Source organism: Contarinia nasturtii, unplaced genomic scaffold (assembly GCF_009176525.2).
Source record: "Contarinia nasturtii isolate CC-2019 unplaced genomic scaffold, AAFC_CNas_1.1 Cnas_scaffold_447, whole genome shotgun sequence".
In the NCBI taxonomy this organism is placed as follows: Eukaryota; Metazoa; Arthropoda; class Insecta; order Diptera; family Cecidomyiidae; genus Contarinia; species Contarinia nasturtii.
Window position 1 is genome coordinate 1 of NW_022197800.1, and position 20,912 is coordinate 20,912.

Genomic DNA, 20,912 nt, shown 5'->3' on the forward strand with positions numbered 1-20,912 from the left:
TGCTGTTATATATATTTTGCCATGCTGTAATACTGATTTTAGACAGCGACAAGCTCTGACATATTGCGACGCATCAGAAGAGGCTGTGATTTCAAAGAAGCAACGATATCGTTTTTTTTGTGTCACATTCATTTTAGTGCATAACTTATTCTCATAGTTTTCGATAACGTCGATATTTCATTTTTAAGCAAAATTTTTGCGTTTTTGTGGTAATTGTGAGATGTGTTGGTAAGGTGTTTTGAAAGCTTAAATCGTTTGATTTGTTTTCTTCAAAGTCCAAAATGAAGAGAAAGAATTTGTGTAATGAGTATGCCAACGAAGAAAAAGAAGAGAAGAAAAAACACGTTGCCTAATGGCTAATGACAATTTCTTAATTGTCGCTGAAGACCATTGTGTAACCATTGTGTGCATACGTGACAGAAAGAATGTATCAACGCAGTCTTGGGATTCTTATCATTCGGATTTCTGTTAATCAGGTTTTTCTTCAAAGATATCGTTGACTGTTTGCTACAATATGATTTTTGCCATAATCTTTATTATGAGATTCGTTATGCAAACACGCATGGGACCAAGTGCTAAGCGTGCCCTCTCAAGCACGGTGGACATAGAAACTTATGACTACATACAATGTTGGACGATGGTTAAGACACTGATCACAGCTTATGCAGCGTATCTACAGTGATCGAATAGTTCCGTAGTAGTCGTAGTAGCCACTGTGCCCACGCAGTTTTATGATGACCAAAATAGCATCGTTAGAGTCATTTTTAGTTTTATACAAAATTAAGGCAGGCATTCAAATTTGTCTACAAATGTACGATAACAATGGTGCCTTTGGTCGTCATTATAACAGCATGGATGTGTGACATGAAGAAAGTTGATTTAACGGGTAATAATCAGAATAGAAAAGAAACGATGAAAACTTTGATGAATGAGCGGTTGTGACGAAGATGGCAAGTGCATGAAATTGCCCAACGAAAATGTGGATCCATTGCCGACCGATGGAAAGAAGTATGTGATTCGAATGACAAAACATTTATGGCTCTAGTGCGACGCAACATAAGAAAGCGAAAAAATTGGCAAGTGTGAAGAAACCTGGCCATTCAATGCTTAAAATGATATATGAATGGGGATCATCAAAGTGTGCTACGATTGTAAGCCAAAATGGATTGTTGTTTTACCGGAAATAATCATTACTACGTTTGGCAAACGTATACTCGGACAAGATCGAAGAATCATCAACGATTTGATTGGATTTGGTGGTCAATGAAGCGAATCAAGTTGCAGCACAATCAAATCAACATATGAATCGTTGCGGAGAAAAAGTAGCTCTTATTTTTCTCCAAATAATACTGCAACATAAAGTTTTTTATACCGTGTGAAAAAAACTTCATGTTGCAGTATTATTTGGAGAAAAATAAGAGCTACTTTTTCTCCGCAACGATTCATATATGGATATGGAGCATTTAGTATCAAAGATAAATGTTATCTACAAAAATTGGTCAGTAAATCTCGAGAATGCTGAATTGGTGGCAGTTGGTCCACTATTTGAAACACAAGTAGGGACAGTTGTTTGGGACAGCGATATTGTTGCAGCGAAGAACATTCTATTCAAAGGTATTAAATTTATTGTAACTAGAGTTTGTTCATTATTTAATATTTTCTACCGAGTATCACTTATAGTCGGCTTTCAATGCGACTCGATTTAAGAAGCGCCATCTCTATCACGCCAGGTTCTCATATATTTTTTTCTTGCAAATAAAATTACAAAATTGTATAAATTGAATAAGTTTTGCATAATTAATAGAATTTATAATAAATAAAAAAAATTGAAAAAACACACAAATATTTTATATTATATGATTCACCAGAATAGCTTCAATTCGTGTTGTTTACGTTGTTTCTTTTGACAGGTATGAATGTTTGACAAATACATATTTTCTACACGTAACCATCTCTACATGGTCTACAAGGTAAAGCTACATATCATATAATATGAAATATTTGTGTGTGTGTTTTTTTTTTAATTATTTATTATAAATTCTATTAATTACAACCATCATGACTGAGAGATTTCATGTTGTAAAAACGCCATCTGGTAATGTGTGCGAATTGTGGTTGAAAACAACCGATATCAAAATTTAGTCAAGACAGAATCCAACAATTCTGTCTTTGTAATTACATACATTGATAACCACGTCAACAGATGACGCATTATTCTGCGACTTTTTTCCCGCCTATATTAATATACAGGGACTCATAGTGGTTGATTAATTATTTTCGTTATTATTATTGCAAAACTTATTCAATTTATACAATTTTGCTATTTTATTTGCAAGAAAAAAATATATGAGAACCTGGCGTGACAGAGATGGCGCTTCTTAAATCGAGCCGCGTTCAAAAACATTGTCAATATACAACGTAAGTGATCCTCGTTTTCTACTTCTTGTTTGGCATACCATTGCCTGATTCATTGAAAAGAGCCGCAGAGAATCCACCCAATGCGATCAATTCGAACAATGGAAACTGACAAGCAGCAACAGCAGCCTCAAAATCTAAATCGATAATATAAAACGAAAACCATAATAACCATGTTATGCCGCTGTACGAATAATATAGTTTGTGACTATATGAGGTGGATATAATTGATGACGTAGGTGAGTATCGATTTTGAGTTGAATAGTATAGTGATGTTGATTCATACTAATACACATTCAAACCGATTTTTGTCTCTTCGACTTTGAATTTAAACTACACTCAAATCCAGCCACACAATTAACCGTAAACTTGTGCTTGATGATGGATGATTTCGCGTTGAAAAATGTTCTCTGGGAAATTAATTGATGGCATCGCTGAAGGAGGGTTAAATAATGAATCTTAATACTTTTAAGTACTTGCAAATTAGTGGAGATGATAGCAAAACGAAATAAATTAAGAAGTCAATTATTGCACATGAGCCCAGCCAACTATTTAGCTGTATTTTACTATTTTACAGTTGTATTGCACATCAATTTATATTGTGTTTCAAGCGTGTTTGTTTAACGCGTGCTTTGACAAATGAATATGTTATTTTATTTACACACATCCACTTCATTGTTCTTGCGAGTTACTAGATATTCCACTGAAGTGCAGAGATTTTATTATCAGTGTATTAACATGAACAAAGAATGCGAAAGAAATTTTCTAATTTTCATGGCAACTAAGAATATTTCTCATGTAGTGTACTGATATTTTTTGTTTGAAAACTTAATGCAAATAATTGGTAAACTTCAAATAATTTACAGTTAACTAGTTAATAATATATGCTTTTCAAAAAGACTTTAATAATAATTCAAATAAATAAATAAAATATTTCTGGTTTGATGGATGGATACAATGTGGTTACACATTGAGATACACTTTAACTACTAAACTTAAAAGTTATAAGTTTTGCAAACTTGTGAATATAACATGGACATAATGATATAATTTTCTTGGCAAATTAATTTTGTGAAGCATTTGCTCTTTTAAGCCAGAAATGGTGATTTTTGTTTCGAAGAGGTAAAGGAGAAGAGATTTTCAGTGAAAACTTTTGGCGCCAAAATATTATTAAAAATTTGGCCATTATTCATTTCGACAGTACGCGTCTATTGTGATGTGTATGCGGAACGTTTTTTCAATGAAAAAGCTGCTAAAACTTAAGATTCATTCAGAAAAATTTAATGTCCTGATTGGAAGACAGATTTAACAGTATATACTGTTTTCGAATATATTTCAAATTTCGTTTAGTTTCCGGATCTATAGAAAAATTGAATGAATTCAGAAGTATAATTTTAAGAAAATTAGTAGAATTCATCTTCAATGAATTTGATTCAACGTTTGACAAAAAAAACAGATTAATGAACCGACATTCGTGCATGTATGCACAAATGCATGTATGCATAATTCGAAAGATAAATTGCTAAAATTCCTTTTACATAATAAATGTCTTTATATATATTTTTCAAGACATTTAAGTATTTCGTCAAAGGAATCCGTAGCATTGTTTTGTTGTCATCAAAGTTTTTGAACACTATCTTCATATGTTATAATATTTTTTCATGTTTTCTCCTTATTTTAATTTTTATTTCTCCATTTTTTCAATGTTCCTTTAAATTGTGTTATAAATTTTACAAATCAAATGTTCAAACACTGAAATGCTTTTAGTTTTTTAGGTGCCTTAGTACTATAACCATTATGTGTCTGTTCGTTTCTATCAGAACGCAATAAATTTAGACAATGCTGGTGATTTCCTGTAACGTCGTTTGATGTTGATATTTTTGTTGTTGACCGGCAATAGATAATCGAACAACTACTTCTCTTGGATGTCTGCCACTGCCATTGCTGTTGTTGTAATTACGTCAAGCGGGTCCACAGTTGATGCCATTCGATATATTGTTCAAATTATTTTGATTAGCTTGGTTCAGTACGCCACATGCCTTAAGCTCGGTAAATATTTCTGTGAAAAATCCTGGTTCCGCATTGATTCGTAACATGTTACCACTAAGACGATTCACAATCAAAAGACATCTACCAAACAAATTAAATGTGCATCATAAAATTGCGCGAAAAAAATAAAACAATTTCTGAATACCTGTCCCAAAATTTATCCTTTGAATCTTCAACCAAAAATGGTTTTAGTGGATAACTGATTTCATTGCCCATGTATGAATATGACAAATACAAACATGTTAAAACGGATGCTTGTAATTCAGACTCTTTGGTTTCTTCACCGTCGACCAATTCTCGAACCAACATGTAAACGAACACAACTATAAATTAATCCAAAAATGCTATTATTAGATAATTGAATATTTGACATAATCAGATGTATCTACCATTTGCTGGATTAATGAATGCCACATCCTGAATTATATGGTACATTTTAATAAAAGAGAAGAAAATAATGTGTGAATTTGACATAAAGAAATCATACAGCTATATTAATTACCTGCCATCCTTGCAATAAAAGGCTACGATCAACTGCTCGTAGCCACATAACTGCATCACCTGCTTGAAAATCTCTCAATTTTCGGCAACGATCATGCAAAAACATGCCCAGACATTTTAATAGCTCAGAAGTTGAAGCCTATTTTTAGATTTAGACAAGAATATACACTAGTTAGTTAGGTAGATTGTTTAGGCAAGGCAATGAAATCCCTACTAAAGAGCTAGATGGTGACGACAATGGTGATGGGATTTTTAAATTTATTTGAATGATGCCATGTTTCTATACTTGTCCATTATAACGTACAGAAGAAACACACAGTCCATGTCAATAAATGATTTGAAGAATATTTGCAACCGTCAATGTGAACTAGATCGAATTTGCAAACATACGATGAAAACGGTGGGCGCTGGTATCGAAGATTTTTTGTTGAAGATTCAACGAATACGACATCTATTAAAATACATAAAGATTTTTGTTACTAAAGAACACACTGACTCTGATTTTGTGTGTCCGTTTGTATTGAAAATTCTGCACTCAGTCGTCAACCGTAGCTGCTTGTGCAAAATTTACAACACACACGCATACACAGAATCGGCGTCAGTACTAATACGTTTGCAATATAGCTATATAGTTCGCTAGAGCTGTGTCAAGACAGCAGTAGTAACGAAAATCTTTATTGTCTTTAATAGGTCGCGTATTGTTGAATTTTCAACAAATATTTCCATACAAAAAGTTCTTCATCAGCGCCCACCGGATGAAAATGACTTACGAAATATGTTTTAAAATACTATCACTAATGTCTACACCATTCTGACTCAAAATTTTGACATTAAAAATACGTTGTCGTTTCATTGCTGTGGTTTTAAGCTCATTTCAAAATATCGAAAACCGCACATTTTGTATAGGGTGATGCAATCAGTCTGGACTTTATATCAAAATGAAACCAATTTCAATTTAAAAATCGGACATCTTTTATCAACTATATCTATAGATAGGTGTGGTTCTTGAAACCACCAAGAAAAAAAATTTCATGTACGGCATATAAACAACACGTAAAGAAAAGCCATTAGCAAAATCCTTTTGTCAATATTTCAGACAAATGAAATAAAACAAAATATTTAAGTTGACAAAGTGGATACACATAAAAATTATTATAAATTTTAATGATACATTGACCCAATTTAACAACTTTATGTATGAAGTTAACTGTTTCGTATAATTCCACATAATTGAAATGGAATTAGTGTGCCGTTTGAATAAAATAAATCGTAATTTAATTCCGAAATAATGACATTAAGTTTTCGCTTTCGATTTTATGAGATTGGGAATGTTTTTTTATGGCTCAGTGTGACACTTAGTGATGGCATAATTTCAACCGACTGTTGAACACGCAAAATATTAGTTTTTTGCTACATTCACGCATACACCATTAGAAGTTGATGGTCTTTATAAGATTGAAAAACTTTCTCGCGTTTGCTTGCGCTCAATAAACTCCATTTTATCATTTTCAGTTTCCACTGACTTCATTGGAATACATTTTCGAGGATAATAGCAGTTTTTATGCGGACATTTTTAAATATATTTGTCATACCAAAAAATAAGCAAACAAATAATTTATTGCACAAATTTATTCGCTTTAAACATTAATATCTAGTTGATGTTGTTATTTGTGTAGATGTTGGTTTAGGAAAAGTTGACATTAAATTCTCATTGAATACGACTCGTGTCGATTTTTGACAATATTCATAAAATTGCCAGTGAACTTGAACAAATGAAATGTTGAGCTATTTTTATTGTATGGTATTCCAAAAATAGTTTTTACAAGAACGAGGTAATTTCGGCAAAATGTCTTTACAATAAGTGAATTTAAATTTACATTACATGTGAATTTTTTCCATATAACTGAATCCACCAACGAAGAATAAAAAAATCAATATTTTTCTATGCGTAAAGTCTCAATTTAGGTGGATTTTCATGTTATCATGCCTAAATAGTTTATGAATTGAATACAAAAAAAAAATCTTTACCTGAATAACTGTTTTTCTGGGCACATGAGTTTGTTGCTGTGCTTGTTGAAGCAATGTCTGATGTTGTTGTTGTGAATGTGTGAATGCTGTTTGCAGTGGAATTGACAGTGGTAGTTTGGTTGTTAGTTTTTCCAAATGTTGTTGAGCATTATTTGTATTGTTAGCTCGAACGAGATCTAGTGCCAATAAGGCTTTTGTATTTGGCGCGCCTGGTGTAAAATATTGATGATGATTTTGTTGTTGAATGTTTTTGTTTTTATCGATGGCCAATGGGTGAACAGCATCGACCAGTGGTGGTCGAAATATGGCTGTGGGTAAATTAGCGGATTTATTTTTATTGTTGTCCAATTTCTTTTTACTGTGCGAGGCAGCCAATCGCTTCCAAGACAAAGCATTGATGAACAACGAATGCTTTTTCAGATTTTTCTCTAGTGCATTCTTCTCGGATAGGATTCGAGCCGTGTCATTTCGATCGGCATTATTGTTATTATTGTTAATGCTATTATTGTTAGTTATGTTGTTATTCGTGACGTTACTGGTGAGATTACTGTTGTTGTTGTTATTATTTCCTGCCCTGGGAGCTAGGTTCGAGCTATTTCCATTATGAATGGTGTGTGTATGAAGGTGAGAATGATGGTTGTTTTGAGTTTGACTCAACATTATGTTCCCACTGTTGTTAGGCACTTGACACAGTGACGATTTGCTGTTTTCCCGATTTTTTACATTGTTTAGCTGCTCGTATGAGTAGTTATTCAACGGGGGATAGTCGGCCGAACCAGCTGAACTAAGTGTGCCATGATTGTGGTATGTCGAATAAACAGGTCGCCGTTCGCGAGGACTAAAGCTTAATACAGTACCCATTTTCCTGTTACAAATGATTTTTAAATCTACTTTTTTAAATTTTATATCGAATGGTGAGTCGTACAAATCTCGTGAGAGTATATATGTAAAAAAAAATTACGATTTAGGCACACAGCAATCCAAATTGCCATTTAATTCTCTCGCAAACGTTGATTTTTTTCTTCAATATTTTAAGTTTTAAAAGTTAAATTAATTAATATATGTGCACAATCAATAGCGAAATTCAAAACACTTTATTTCCCGAATTGATGGAAAAAACTGCTTTTTTCCCAAATCTATTGCGCATAAAAATGGATTTTACAAAACTTGAAAATCAGAAACTTTTCAGTTCTCCTGTTGTTCCAACTAAAACTGCACAAATCCAAAAGCTGCGACCCCATTTAAATTCATCACTTCACTAATTTAATTTAGCTCTAATCTATCTTTTTCGATTTTTCTAATTTGTTTCAAATCTTTAGTTTTTTCACTTTTCAACTGGAAAAACATCCACCATTATTATTTGGGGGTCTTCGCTACTGAAAACACACATTCAGGCGCAAATTTGTCTGCATACACAATGTGTGCATCAGGATATTCAAATTTGTTTTGTTGCCCAGACAATATACACTTTTGTTGCGTTTTGAATTGATCAAAACATATTTAAAAATATTTTATTTTCAGGACTCGATGAAAATATGATGAGAAAAATAATTTCTCTGATTCGTCTCGCTATTGGTATCGAGTTCAATCGGAGCTAGTGCACAACAAGCACAGTGCGAACTATGTACGTGTTGTAAACGAGGGTGCGAAGATTGTTCCATCATAAATACATACAAAGCTGTGATTGTATTGGTGAAAACGCTTATGGAATTTTTCATGTCTTCCTTTCTCTTCTATAGAGCGCAACGTTAATATAATTTGGATTCATGTGAAATTATTCTGGTGGTGGGCATTGTATGGATCGATTTGTTTTCCTGCGCCTGCGCCGTTAAAAAATTACGAATATGGCACGAAACCATTCGAACAAATATGAATTACTATCTTGTGTGGACTGTCGTCAACCCTATTCCATTTACCACTGTTTGATATCGGGAGACGATATGTAAATGAGAAAATAGAAGTAGAACCTCCTGAAGACTCAAACATGGACGAACATATGACGTTAATGCAAAAAAACAAAGACATTCACAAACTAAAGCAGCATCAACAATGTACGACAAAGCGACAAGGGGTTCAAATGGGAAATATTTTAAATGAAATAGACACAGCTTAACTGCTTGAGCATGATAAATAAGAGACACAGGACAAATTATTTATATACTATAGTCATTTATTATAGTTTATTTATTATTTTCTTTTATGGAACAAATACGTATCGGTTTCATCATATTTACCAAAAAAAGTGGTACTACCATTTCCAAGACTTTTTTTCCCATTTTAATACCATATGGTTGAATTAATGGCAGTATTAAAAATGTATTTGGTTTGGTTCACAAAATACATTCTTTATGCTTAATTTTATGAAGCATTTGCGAAGAAATCAATAGCCAACGACGCATATTAAATAATTGAAAATGTGCAGTTATCCTAATTCTTTTCTGACGTTTATTTCTGTTTATGTTTAGTTTTTCTTTCCACTCTGAAAAGATGACATCTTACAATGTTTGCTTCAAAAAACCGAATTTATCATTTATTAAAATTGTGTACAATATAAAATGCAAAAATACGTAAAAAAACAAAATGGTCACAGTTTATCTTGAATAATTTTCAATTTTGTAGGTCTTGATTTCTTGATTAAGCCATTCAATCCAGTTTTCATCTACAGTTCGTTTGAATGCGACTTCCTGAAAAACGTCAGAGCGAGATTGTTCTTCAAACTTAAGTTTCGTGAATAGATTTTGACTGGCAATATTTTCATATCCGATTTTTGAAACGAATTCTTGAACGCCAAGTTCAGATTGTCCATATTTTAGCATGAGAAGTATAGCTTCATTTCCGAGGCCTTTTCCACGTGCTTCCGGCTCAGCAATCATTATTTCTGCCTCTGCGATGATTGTTTCGTTGTTTAAATCTTGCTGAGCACATTCATTATCGAAGTCAGATAAAAAATAATCTTGATTCAAGAATAAATTCGTATCGCCGATTAAGGCACCTGCAAATGACAATAATAATTAGTAAGTAGTTAATTCATTTTGTCCTAGACCATTTTCACAAACCTATTTCATCCGTTGTTCGCTCATAGATTTCTTTTTCTAACACCAAAAATGTACATTCTGAAAGAAAAAAAATTGTTTATTGTATAAAGAAATGAAACGCATACATTTTTTTCAATAAAGACTTTCTCAACGTATCAATTTCAAAAACAAGCATTTGTGATCGGTATGGACCAGTGGCGACAGTGTGATGATGACAGTTCACAGTTTGGTTGTGTGACATATTCAATTTCACAATCGAACGAAATTCACAATCGAATCAATATACTTGGTGTTTTTTTTTTCTTCAGAAATAGTTGTTATTTGTGCCGACGAACGTTGATTTTTGTTGTATTCACACAATTGTTGAGATCGAAATCGAGATGTTTTTTGTTGTCAATTTTCCATTTGATTCTCTTTTTTTTTTGAAATAACAGAACATTTACAAAATGTCGACTGCAAAATTCATCGCTCAACCGAAAAAAAAAACAAATTCAGTTTTGCTTACATCAAACATAGAATATTTACTGTCGATTGCTTTAGCTGATTCAAATCATGACAATACTACACATTGTATGCTTGGATTTTTTTTTCATATCTAGAACAAAGGTTGAATTTTTGTTGAAGTGAGTTTCAATTGTTTGGATTGCGTTTACAATGGGACGAAAAAGAAAAGGAACTGGTCGTATTTTCGGATCTAGGCCAAAAAATCGCAAGGTTCTGCAAGAAGAGGTCGGCTATTAAAGAAGAATATCATGACACAGTGTTTCCGTGGATAGAAAAAATTAGTATTGAATCCACAAAAATGTGCGAACTAGCCTCATTACTATTTTTGCTAGGGGGCAGACACGTGGAATAGGATTAGACTTTTAATGTAAAGATTCGAGAAATTGCAATGAAATAGCAACGCCTGTGAATTGATTCGCGTGGAATAGCGAAACAGTGCATGGAATAGCAAAAATTGTTTCACTTCAAATCCATTTGACATTTCTTTAGTGGAATAGTGCGGAATAGCAGAATTAACATTTTTGATGGAAACAGTGCATGGAATAGGAAAAATAGTTTCGATTTCACATTTGTGTTTTTGGATTAGTGGAATAGCTGGATTAGTAATTTATATAGTGGATTCAGAATTTATTCTTGGTGTCTCTCCTCCTAGTATTTTTGAAAAGATTAGAGAAGAAAATGAGAAGGCAAAACGAACGAATGATTGGACATTTTTCGACGATGGTAATGATTAAATTGTTTTTTTTTTAATTGTTTGTTAATTTTTCAGCATATTATTTCTAAATCTTATAAAAAAATTCTCACTGTTTTTTCTTAGGTGATGGAATTCACATAATTGAGGAAAGCTTTTATGCCGTTCTCGAATCGAGAATCTCCATACATACAAAGAAGAAGAAAGCATGGATCCGTGGTTTAAAGAAACATTCAAAGGATTGGAATGCGACAATCGATTCAAATGGCCAAACAACAATTATTTTGGCAACCATAAGAAGTACAAGTATCAACAGTACGCACGATATGTCATAACCAACCTCACCACACATGATGAAAAACGTCTTAATGAGTTTTTAAGTTTGAAAGTTTGGGAATTCAACGGGGACAATGTTGATCCAGACTACGTTTTTGATGACATTGATATAAAAAATGCAGTAAATTGGGCAATCTATCGTTACAATTCAACCTGTGATAATGTTGACAGATTGAAGAAGTGCTATCGCTTGCTGAGTTGTGCAAGAGACATTGGCGGACCAGCTGACGACAACATCGCAAAAGATACAAAAGAAAATTAGTTCTCATCGTTGCCAATGTGGCTTGAGATGCAAGCAAGATCGTTATCACAATTGGATGCAAGACAACCGCGATATAATTCCTGAAGACTGGGTGTTACCAAATCAAAATGGTTACCAGGAATGAAAACCTGGAATGCTACGGTCCGACGACATATTGACTCGGGTAAAGAGGTATGTGATTTCTCAGAAAGGCATCCCATTTTTATCATGTAATAAATTATTCTATCAAATATGTTGTTTCTTTTTCGCTTACAGATGAATTTTAAAATAAGTAGCAAAAAGTACCACTATATGACAAAACAAGGAGTGCGAAACTCAAAAGCCAAATGATGGATGCGTCAGTTTGTTGCATTTGAACAGAATGATCGAAATAACCGAACTCGTTACGAGCGAATGCCGAATCCAAAGTCAGAAAACTGGAAAGATTACATAACTCATCGTCTGACAATTATGAAGAGAGCCATTGCAGTACACACGACCGAAAAGTATACCCGGCTACACGACCGAACAATTCGATAAATACATTGAATCAAATCGTGTATGCGATAAGATTGCTGCCATGCTGGTAAGAACATAGTACATATGTGGTTAAAAATTGAATTAAATTGATCCTTGTTTCGCAATAGACAAATCGCAAGCCATGCATCATGGGAGCAGCTCAAATATCGCCGAACTCGCCGATAAAGATAAAAAAGAACATAAGATGTCCAGGCAATAGAAAAATGATAAAAAGTTTCAAGAAAATGAAGGGAAATGTGGTTAAAATGGTGAACGAGTACAGAACATCAAAAATGTGCGCACGTTGTTTTCGACCATTCCCTGTGGAAACATTGAGCCATCGTTTCAAGATGTGTGTATGGTGTATGCCAGATGATTGGCCAGCTACTGACGAAAATTGAAACCATGAAGAGCAAGCGAGAGCTGTTATAAGAACGACGAGATGTGCGAGAGGCAATGATTGTGAATCCATTGGTTTTGTGTCTAAGATGAAATGTTTTCGAAAAAACTGGCAACAAAACGCGGCATACGATGCGGATTACAGCGTTTTTCAGCTCCCAGACAATATTCGTGACGAAAATGTCATGGATTTCACAGAAGATTCACAAATGCCCAACGACTATGAAGACGGTTTCCCATATGTGGCAATACTGAAAACTATTTGGCACCGAGACATTTCGGCTGCAAAGTTAATCATGTACCGAGGTTATTGCTTATTGAATTCGATTTGAACTTCAAATTTAGAAAGTGATCGAAAATGATGCATGTAATACTAGCATGCTAATAACAAATTTGTGTGTGATTTCTTTTTGTAGGACATTGTGAACTGTTTGGATGTGATCTCCATCCCAACTTCACCGTTGAACGACTTGCATATCCAATATGGATTCCAATCGTCTAAACGAATAGAAATAAGATTGAAATGTTGAATTAAAAAATTAATGTAATAATATATTACTTGCAACTGCTTACGATTTAGTGAACCAGGTTTTGTCGGATGAAGTTTAGAAGAGTAAGTATATGTATTGATTGTCACATGTCTAATGGACTTTCAATGCAATATGCGAGTTTTTCGATAATAATTTCATGAATAAAAAAAGAGGCTTACGTACGCAAGCTAACTCTTCCGCATGGAACCGAAATTTTGGGAATAAACTGTAATTATGGTTCATGTATGGTTGCAGTAATCTAAATTACCGTGAGAACTTGTGAATATTATTTTCTTATCAAAATAAATAATCACATCAAGTTTAAATAAATTTCAATCAAAAAAAAAATAGCCTGTTCAAAGTTTCACATCATTACCACGGTACCACAAAGGCATGTCTTACATACAAAAAGGAAATTTTTTGTGGATTTTTGTATGAAAAGTCTGTGAAAAATTGATTGCATCTTAAAACTAACATCAGATTCGGGTTTCTCGTGCCAAAAAACCGTTCAAATTGAAAGAATATCGTTTTAAGGCATTTTTCTCATAAGTGCCTCTTCAGAGTCTAAGTTTTACATCGATCAATCAATGTCGTTGAAAATTTGACCAGATCTATTCCTCGTAGTGCCCAATCATCCCGTAAAGTCAGATTTTAAATTTCATGTCTGAGCACGAAACCATCGTGTCACCAAAATGGTTGAAAAAAAATCAAAAAATGTATGGATGTGGGTACTCCATTCGGACCAAAAAAAATTACTCTGGTCAACAGATATTGCTCAAAAACTAATCAGCACGTCTCCTAGTAGTCCCAAATCATCCTGCAATGTCAGAATTTGAATTGAGTTTTTGGAAGAAGACTTATCGCGGTAACAAAAAAAGGAGTCACAGGACACAGGACACATCACACACAGCGACGCACATAAATATGCCCCAAAATCATCTCCAATCGTGTTGTCTATATGAAATATGCATAGAAAACATGTTTTGGGGTGACTTATACAATACCTTTTCTACACTAGGTGTGCGGAAAAGTAAAATGTATGGATGTGGGTACTCCATTCGGCCCAAAAATAAAGAGGCTTACGTACGCAAGCTGACTTTTCCGCATGGAACCGAAATTTTGGGAATAAACTGAAATGATGGTCTATGTATGGTTGCAGTAACTTAAATTACCGTGAAAACTTGTGAATATTATTTTCTTATCAAAATAAATATCCATACTAAGTCTAAAGAAATTTCAATCCAAAAAATAGCCTGTTCAAAGTTTCACATCATTACAGTACCACAAAGGCAAGTCTTTCATACAAAAATGAATTTTTTTTTCGATTTTTGTATGAAAAGTCTGTGAAAAATTGATTGCATCTTAAAACTAACATCAGATTCGGGTTTCTCGTGCCAAAAACCCACTACACAGTCTTTCAGCGTTCAAATTGAAAGAATATCATTTTAAGGCATTTTTCTCATAAGTGCCTCTTCAGAGTCTAAGTTTTACATCGATCAATCAATGTCGTTGAAAATTTGACCAAATCTATTCCTCGTAACGCCCAATCATCCCGTAAAGTCAGATTTTGAATTTCATGTCTGAGCACGAAACCATCGTGTCACCAAAATGGTTGAAAAATGATCAAAAAAGTAAAATGTATGGATTGTGTCCATTCGGACCCAAAAAAATTACTCTGGTCAACAGATATTGCTCAAAAACTAATCAGCACGTCTCCTAGTAGTCCCAAATCATCCTGCAAAGTCAGAATTTGAATTTAGTTTTTGGAAGAAGACTTATCGTGTTAACAAATTTTGCACGCCACTGGACACAGGACACATCACACACAGCGACGCACATTAATATGCCCCAAAATCATCTTCAATCGTGTTGTCTATATGAAATATGCATAGAAAACATGTTTTAGGGTGACTTTAATTTTTTGGCCTAATACAATACCTTTCCGACACTAGGTGTGCAGAAAAGTAAAAGACACATTGTGGATATACGCTAAGGCTTAAGAACAATGTAACCGATTTTATGTGTATCGTGAAATAAACATTCTACGAATTGGTTTCGTTATTTATTTATGTTCCAATATTTTACTCTCGCATTTCAACATACAGTGCCAATTCGGCATTTCATAAACACATACAGGACGACATTGCTTTATGAATTAACGTATACGATTCACACAGCATCAAACACTCGATGCTTTTGGTCGTAGCAGATTTGTGTCAAAACTGTTTTTTGAACAACACCGAAAAAGATCACACATTTATATTTTGTTGACAAGTTTGTGTTGGTTCCACGCTCGCACACATGTTGATTGTAGGTTTTGATTGTTTGTAGCTTGAATGTAATATGATATTTAACGAATCGATTTTGTAATCTGCATTAGTTTGGAGCGTGTTTTTTTAACTTTCGAACACACATATTTGAAGTAAGAATTGTGGAGTAAGAAAAAGTAGAAAGTGCGTGTATTGTGACATTTGGATTCAGTTCTGTTGATCAAGAAATATGTTGCCAAAATTGTGTCTTTGATTGTTGCAACCATTTTAACAATCATTTCTTAAAAAAGATAATATTAAAAGCAAAGAAGAGTCGGAGAGTGAGAAATTTTAAAGCGTTCGAGAATATTTCAATATGGCACGCATCAAAGAGTTGAATATAACAGTGAATGGATCGTTTTACAATTTTTGGCAAATCTGAATTAGCTTGTGAATGTGAAATCAGGAAACTACAGATTTGCCGAATATTGGATTGCTTTGTCAGCATATAGTGGGTATAAATAGAAGTCAATTTCAAATGAGAGCATCAGAATGGATAAAAAAAAAATTAGAGGTGAGACGCATTTCGAATATACTTATCAGTTTGAGTATTTGGTTTGGTGCATTTCATTTGTAATTGTTAATTCAATTTCTATTTGAATTTCAGTTAATTTTTACGGCACTTTTGCAGATTTTTTTTCTCGATAGTGAATAATATTGGCTGAAATTGAAAAGTAAAGTTGACTAAGCATTTCAGAGAGGTGAGAGATGTTTGTACATATTGTTTGCCACTATCGTCTTGTGTATATCGGTCGATTTTTTTATCGGTGTGTCATTCATTGTGTTAATTACATTTTTATTCATTGTGTTAATTACAGCTTAACACTTATCAACAAAATAACTGATCTAAAAACAGGCTACAATGATTTGCAATTTGATTTCGTTGCTGATCTTATTAAAGAAGCAACAGCCATATGAACGTAGGCATCAACAATGGTGACTTCAGCTTTTTTGCCAATAGCGTGGAAGAAGTCAAGTGCTAGCGAAGAACAACACAACAAAGGTAATTATTGTTAGATGAATCAGGCATCGAAATACGTAATACTTTTTACCTAATTCAACACTGTAATCGAGCGTATTATCAGTGAACGATAATTTATCACCCAATTTCACGAATTCCAAACGAAGTGACATTGTCATCAATATTTACTGTATTCCATTTGATATTTTATTACTTTTCCGCACATACCTAGTGTGTATTAGAATCGGTCGAAAAATTAACACCCATCAAAAATTTGTTTTCCGGGTGTTTTCGGGGCCAGGGAACACGAATCTAGCGTTTTTTCGATGTACGAATGTATGTGCGTACCCTGTACCTTGTACCCTGTACGCAAAAATTTGTTAACACGATAACTTTCAAACAAGAAAAGTAATTCAAAATATCACGGGATGGTTGGGGCTGCCGAAGAATAGAAACCATTAGATTTTGAGCGACTTTGGTTAATAGAGTGAAGTGTCATGTCTGGTGTGTGAATATGACATTAGTTCTGCGATACAAATATAATTCTACACACTTTTCAAAAGTTTGAAGAGATTTCAATGCATAATGTCCTAGAGTTTTGCATGAAGATGCCCTAACAAATCTTTTCAAAATTGAAGTGCGGCAAAATTGGCGTGCAATAGAGGGTCCAGAACCACAATTGAATATTCACGAGTCAAGAACAATTTAGCTACTTGGCTCAGCAACAGATCCCGCCTAAATTGGCAGGGTACGTTCTCATGTGAGCAAACAAGATACCACGTTCAATTCACATGTTCAAAACTCACGGTCGAATTAGCCAAATTACCCAAGGAAGACCTCCGGATGGTTATTGGTTTACTGACCGGACACGCCAGGGTCAATTATCATATGAGAAATTTAAATCTCAGAGATGACCCGGACTGCAGACTGTGCGGTGGAGAAGTGGAAAAAACTGCCCATCTCATAGATAGATGTCCAGTATTGGATACTATACGGGCTGATTTCACGGGCTGGCGATCCTACCCTTTGATTCATGCACCGAATGTATTCAAACCTTTTTCATACGGGCATGCGATGAAAATCCATGCCTCAGAAACATTTTTGGATAAAAGACTATTTTCGTGTATTCAATACACACACGGGCGTCTTGCAATAAGTTATGAAACTTGAGCAACGAGTAACTATATTAAAACTTTATTTTAAATAGGACACTCCCCGTTTTAATCCAATAATCCAAACGGGTACCTACCGAACAAAATTTTGGATTTTTTGCTCAAAAACGAAAATTTTGTATGGAAGGTATAACTCAATTGTATTGAAATTTCTTCAAACTTTCAGAACTTTAGCTTTTTGTGAAAAAAATAACCTCTGGAAATTTTCACATGATTATGATTCCATTGAAAAGTCTATCAAAAATTATTTTCAATCGCAAAACTTAAATCAGTTTTCTCATGAATTCATATTTACGGTAAAAGATACGTAATAAATGCATGTTGTGGATCACAGTGCGGAAAAGTTCATCTTACGGATGTAAGACATTTTTTTTACACTAAAATCAACTATGGATAACATGGATTTTACAGTTCTAATTTATATATTGATTTCAATTCATAAGTCATTTTATTTTCGCATCCATTCTAACTGATTTGTTTTCTCTTTTTTCATTCCATTGTAGTTTACAATTGTAAATTAATTTACTACCGAAGCCGAAGTCGAAAAAAACACCAAAGCTGAAGCCAAATATGGAGCCAAAGCCGGAGCAACCATCAAAGACTAAACCACAACAATACATGAAATTGATACTTGCAAAGAAGTATTTGTTGTATATGGAAATACAATGATGCACATTGTGCTTGAATTTACTAACTTTTTTTTTTGATTTATATGCAGATCAACTTTGTAAAAAAGACCAAGTAGTTCCAATGGGAGACACATCAAAACGTACGAAACGCAAACGCGAAACAATTTACGAACAATTTCATCGAGAAAGAAAGACAAGATCGAGAGAATCGTGAGCTGTACGCAATTATGCCATCACCAAAAGGGTCACACTGGCTGAACTATATTAAGGATCGAGTTAAGATGACCAAACATGGAATCGAAGCTTACTCGACTGCAAAGTACACTAGACTCGCCTTGGACAAATACATCAGAAGCAACAAAATTATCGATGGATTTGTGAACAAGATAAAGAAAGAATGAACCGACTCTGTTATTCCATGGTGCTGATGGCGAAGTACCACCTGATTGCCCGATAAGAATTAAAATACACATGCGGTGTCCGGGTGTACGTAAACTGATGCAGGCATATAAGAAGCGAACATACATGCGACGAATGGGGAACATCTCAAACAGATGCAAGATGTATGTGCCGATTCCAAAACCAGCCAAAATCGGCCAAGTTTGGCAAGGCAGATACATCTACATATCGACAACGCACATTTGACGGAGCATTTGAAATAGAAGAGGAGCTAATGTCAAGAGTAAAATCTTACTACAAAAAATGCAATTATACCTTGAATGCTCTGTGAATTGGTATCTTGACGTCGTGGCTGCTAAGAAAATTCTACTGAAAGGTAAGGATATTGATGCACAATTGTGATTGAATGATTGCAAAAAAATATTCATTTTTTCGATTGTTCAGGACAATGGAAATTGCTTGGACTTTCAATAACTGCTGCAATCAACCGATATTGGAATCAAATTAACGCCGATGCCGCCGCCTTCGACGACGATAACGACGTGGACATATCCGAGCCCAAGTTCGAATAGCAGCCAACTAATTATCACAATACCATACAATAAAATAAAAGGCATCAAAAGTAACATTTGTTACGTAACTGTTTTCCTGAATATGTGGGTTAGTTATGCACAAAAAAAGTCATTTCTCATTTGGTTGAGATGGCTGTGTAACAGAAAACGGAGCGTTTTTTCATTGTAAGTATCATTCGATTTTGAAAGCAGGGGAAGTGTGACCATCAATCGATGCGTTGTATAAATGCCATTAAATAACATAGAATGTTGCCTAATTTGAATAAAGAAATACCATTTTTTAATTACAGATACTAGTATGGGCAATACTCTAGTGTACATTCTGAAAAAAAATTGTTACATTTTATTCAAAATAATAATATAAATGAAACATACTATCTTCGTCATGTCTCCATGTTTCTTGCATATCGTATTCCTGATCTATTTATTTGACGATTGGATTAGAAATTGAAATAAGTTTATTATGCTTTTAATAAAATAAAACGATTATTCAAAATGATTCAATTCTTCAAACAAGACAAAAATACGAACCTAATGTCAATGGCTCGGATGCAGTTAACTTTAATAGTTCTGGATCGCACATCCATTTATGATACTTCTGAACATGTTTTGTTTCATACGGAATCAAAATTACATTTGCTCCGATGATTTTAATATCAGCGTTTTCGCGCATTATAAATAAGTAAAGAATTATTAATCACAACTTAAGTATTTCACGTTTTTACAGATTTAAAAAAATGATATCTTTCAATTTAGAGAGCATAAAATTCTGTTTTAAATTGAAACTTCCCGAATCACCGATTGATATTGACACTTCCCGAAGCAAAAAACTCTTTGAAGCAAAAATTGTCTTATGTCTAAATATTGAAATAGTATTATTGATGTGAACCGAGCCTTATGACATTTGACGTTCATTTCATTGATTTTCGAAATGTCATAAACGCCGCTTCATTCATACCGAGAACACGTTTGGCGTTGTAAATACCAAGTCAACAAATCAATCTTACATTTTATTACGATATAAATACTACAGCAGTGTAAATTCCAATTCAACGCTTCAATTATTTTGCTGAAAATTCATATTATTTTCGATATACGTGCATTTTCTATCGATTTGATCCGAATTTTTCAACACTTGACGGTATTTTCTTCCTCTATTTACCGGCTTATCTAATCGACTTTCTATTGGTTTTAATGAGAAGTAAGCCATTGTATGTGAATAAAGTGCATTAACACAAAAATAGCAATGATACTAAAACATTATTGTTGTATTTTCAGTTTGGTTGGTATTCAACGGCGCATTTCACAAGGTTTGAAAGTGTTGCAATACTACACTACCAAAAATTGGACCTTTAAGAATGAGAAATTCTTACGCATGAAAGATGTCTGAGAAAGACAAAGAGATCTTTTATTTCAGCGTAAAAGACGTAAATCGTGCAGATATTGTTGAATTCAAGACAGTGGTGTGAGTAAGCTTGAAAATCAATAAAAACTACCATCGTACAACAAAGATTTCGGCAATGGCCTCAAGCATTTGGCCAATCAATACACAAACAACGTCACCAATTCAAATACACATCCTAACAAACACCCCTTGTGGAAAAAAACGTATGGCATACAAC

At 33.8% G+C, this 20,912-nt stretch overlaps 2 protein-coding genes and 1 long non-coding RNA gene across 3 annotated transcripts; 1 reads left to right on the top strand and 2 right to left on the bottom strand.

The window, feature by feature from the left end:
- The first annotated feature begins 1,357 nt into the window (after positions 1 to 1,357).
- LOC116338940 lies at positions 1,358 to 2,977 on the top strand. Its single transcript, XR_004200945.1, has 3 exons — positions 1,358 to 1,614; positions 2,479 to 2,654; positions 2,765 to 2,977. It is a non-coding gene; the product is annotated as an uncharacterized LOC116338940 (long non-coding RNA).
- On the bottom strand, positions 1,840 to 8,689 carry LOC116338938 (cyclin-dependent kinase 5 activator 1). The gene is made up of 5 exons (XM_031764522.1): positions 6,994 to 8,689; positions 4,967 to 5,104; positions 4,854 to 4,881; positions 4,610 to 4,787; positions 1,840 to 4,545 (listed from the first exon to the last, which is right to left on the bottom strand). The coding sequence occupies exons 1-5, from the start codon at positions 7,852 to 7,854 to the stop codon at positions 4,377 to 4,379; spliced, it is 1,374 nt and encodes a 457-aa protein (XP_031620382.1). The 5' UTR covers positions 7,855 to 8,689; the 3' UTR covers positions 1,840 to 4,376.
- A 726-nt stretch (positions 8,690 to 9,415) lies between these two features.
- Positions 9,416 to 20,115, bottom strand: LOC116338939 (N-acetyltransferase 9-like protein). Its single transcript, XM_031764523.1, has 4 exons — positions 19,822 to 20,115; positions 19,666 to 19,710; positions 10,050 to 10,106; positions 9,416 to 9,985 (listed from the first exon to the last, which is right to left on the bottom strand). Exons 1-4 carry the CDS (start codon positions 19,961 to 19,963, stop codon positions 9,585 to 9,587), a joined length of 645 nt encoding a protein of 214 aa, XP_031620383.1. The 5' UTR covers positions 19,964 to 20,115; the 3' UTR covers positions 9,416 to 9,584.
- Positions 20,116 to 20,912: the final 797 nt, after the last annotated feature.

Bases quoted from the DNA above. Each gene is read 5' to 3' on its own strand.
- LOC116338939 (XM_031764523.1), bottom strand. From the start codon at position 19,963: ATGCGCGAAAACGCTGATATTAAAATCATCGGAGCAAATGTAATTTTG. The intron at 19,711-19,821 runs GTTCGTATTTTT...TCAAATAAATAG, and splicing joins ATCCGAGCCATTGACATTAG to ATCAGGAATACGATATGCAA. The intron at 9,986-10,049 runs GTTTGTGAAAAT...TGTCATTTGCAG, and splicing joins GCGAACAACGGATGAAATAG to GTGCCTTAATCGGCGATACG.
- LOC116338938 (XM_031764522.1), bottom strand. From the start codon at position 7,854: ATGGGTACTGTATTAAGCTTTAGTCCTCGCGAACGGCGACCTGTTTAT. The intron at 4,882-4,966 runs GTAATTAATATA...CATATAATTCAG, and splicing joins TTTTATTGCAAGGATGGCAG to GATGTGGCATTCATTAATCC. The intron at 4,788-4,853 runs GTAGATACATCT...ATTAATTTATAG, and splicing joins ATTCATTAATCCAGCAAATG to TTGTGTTCGTTTACATGTTG.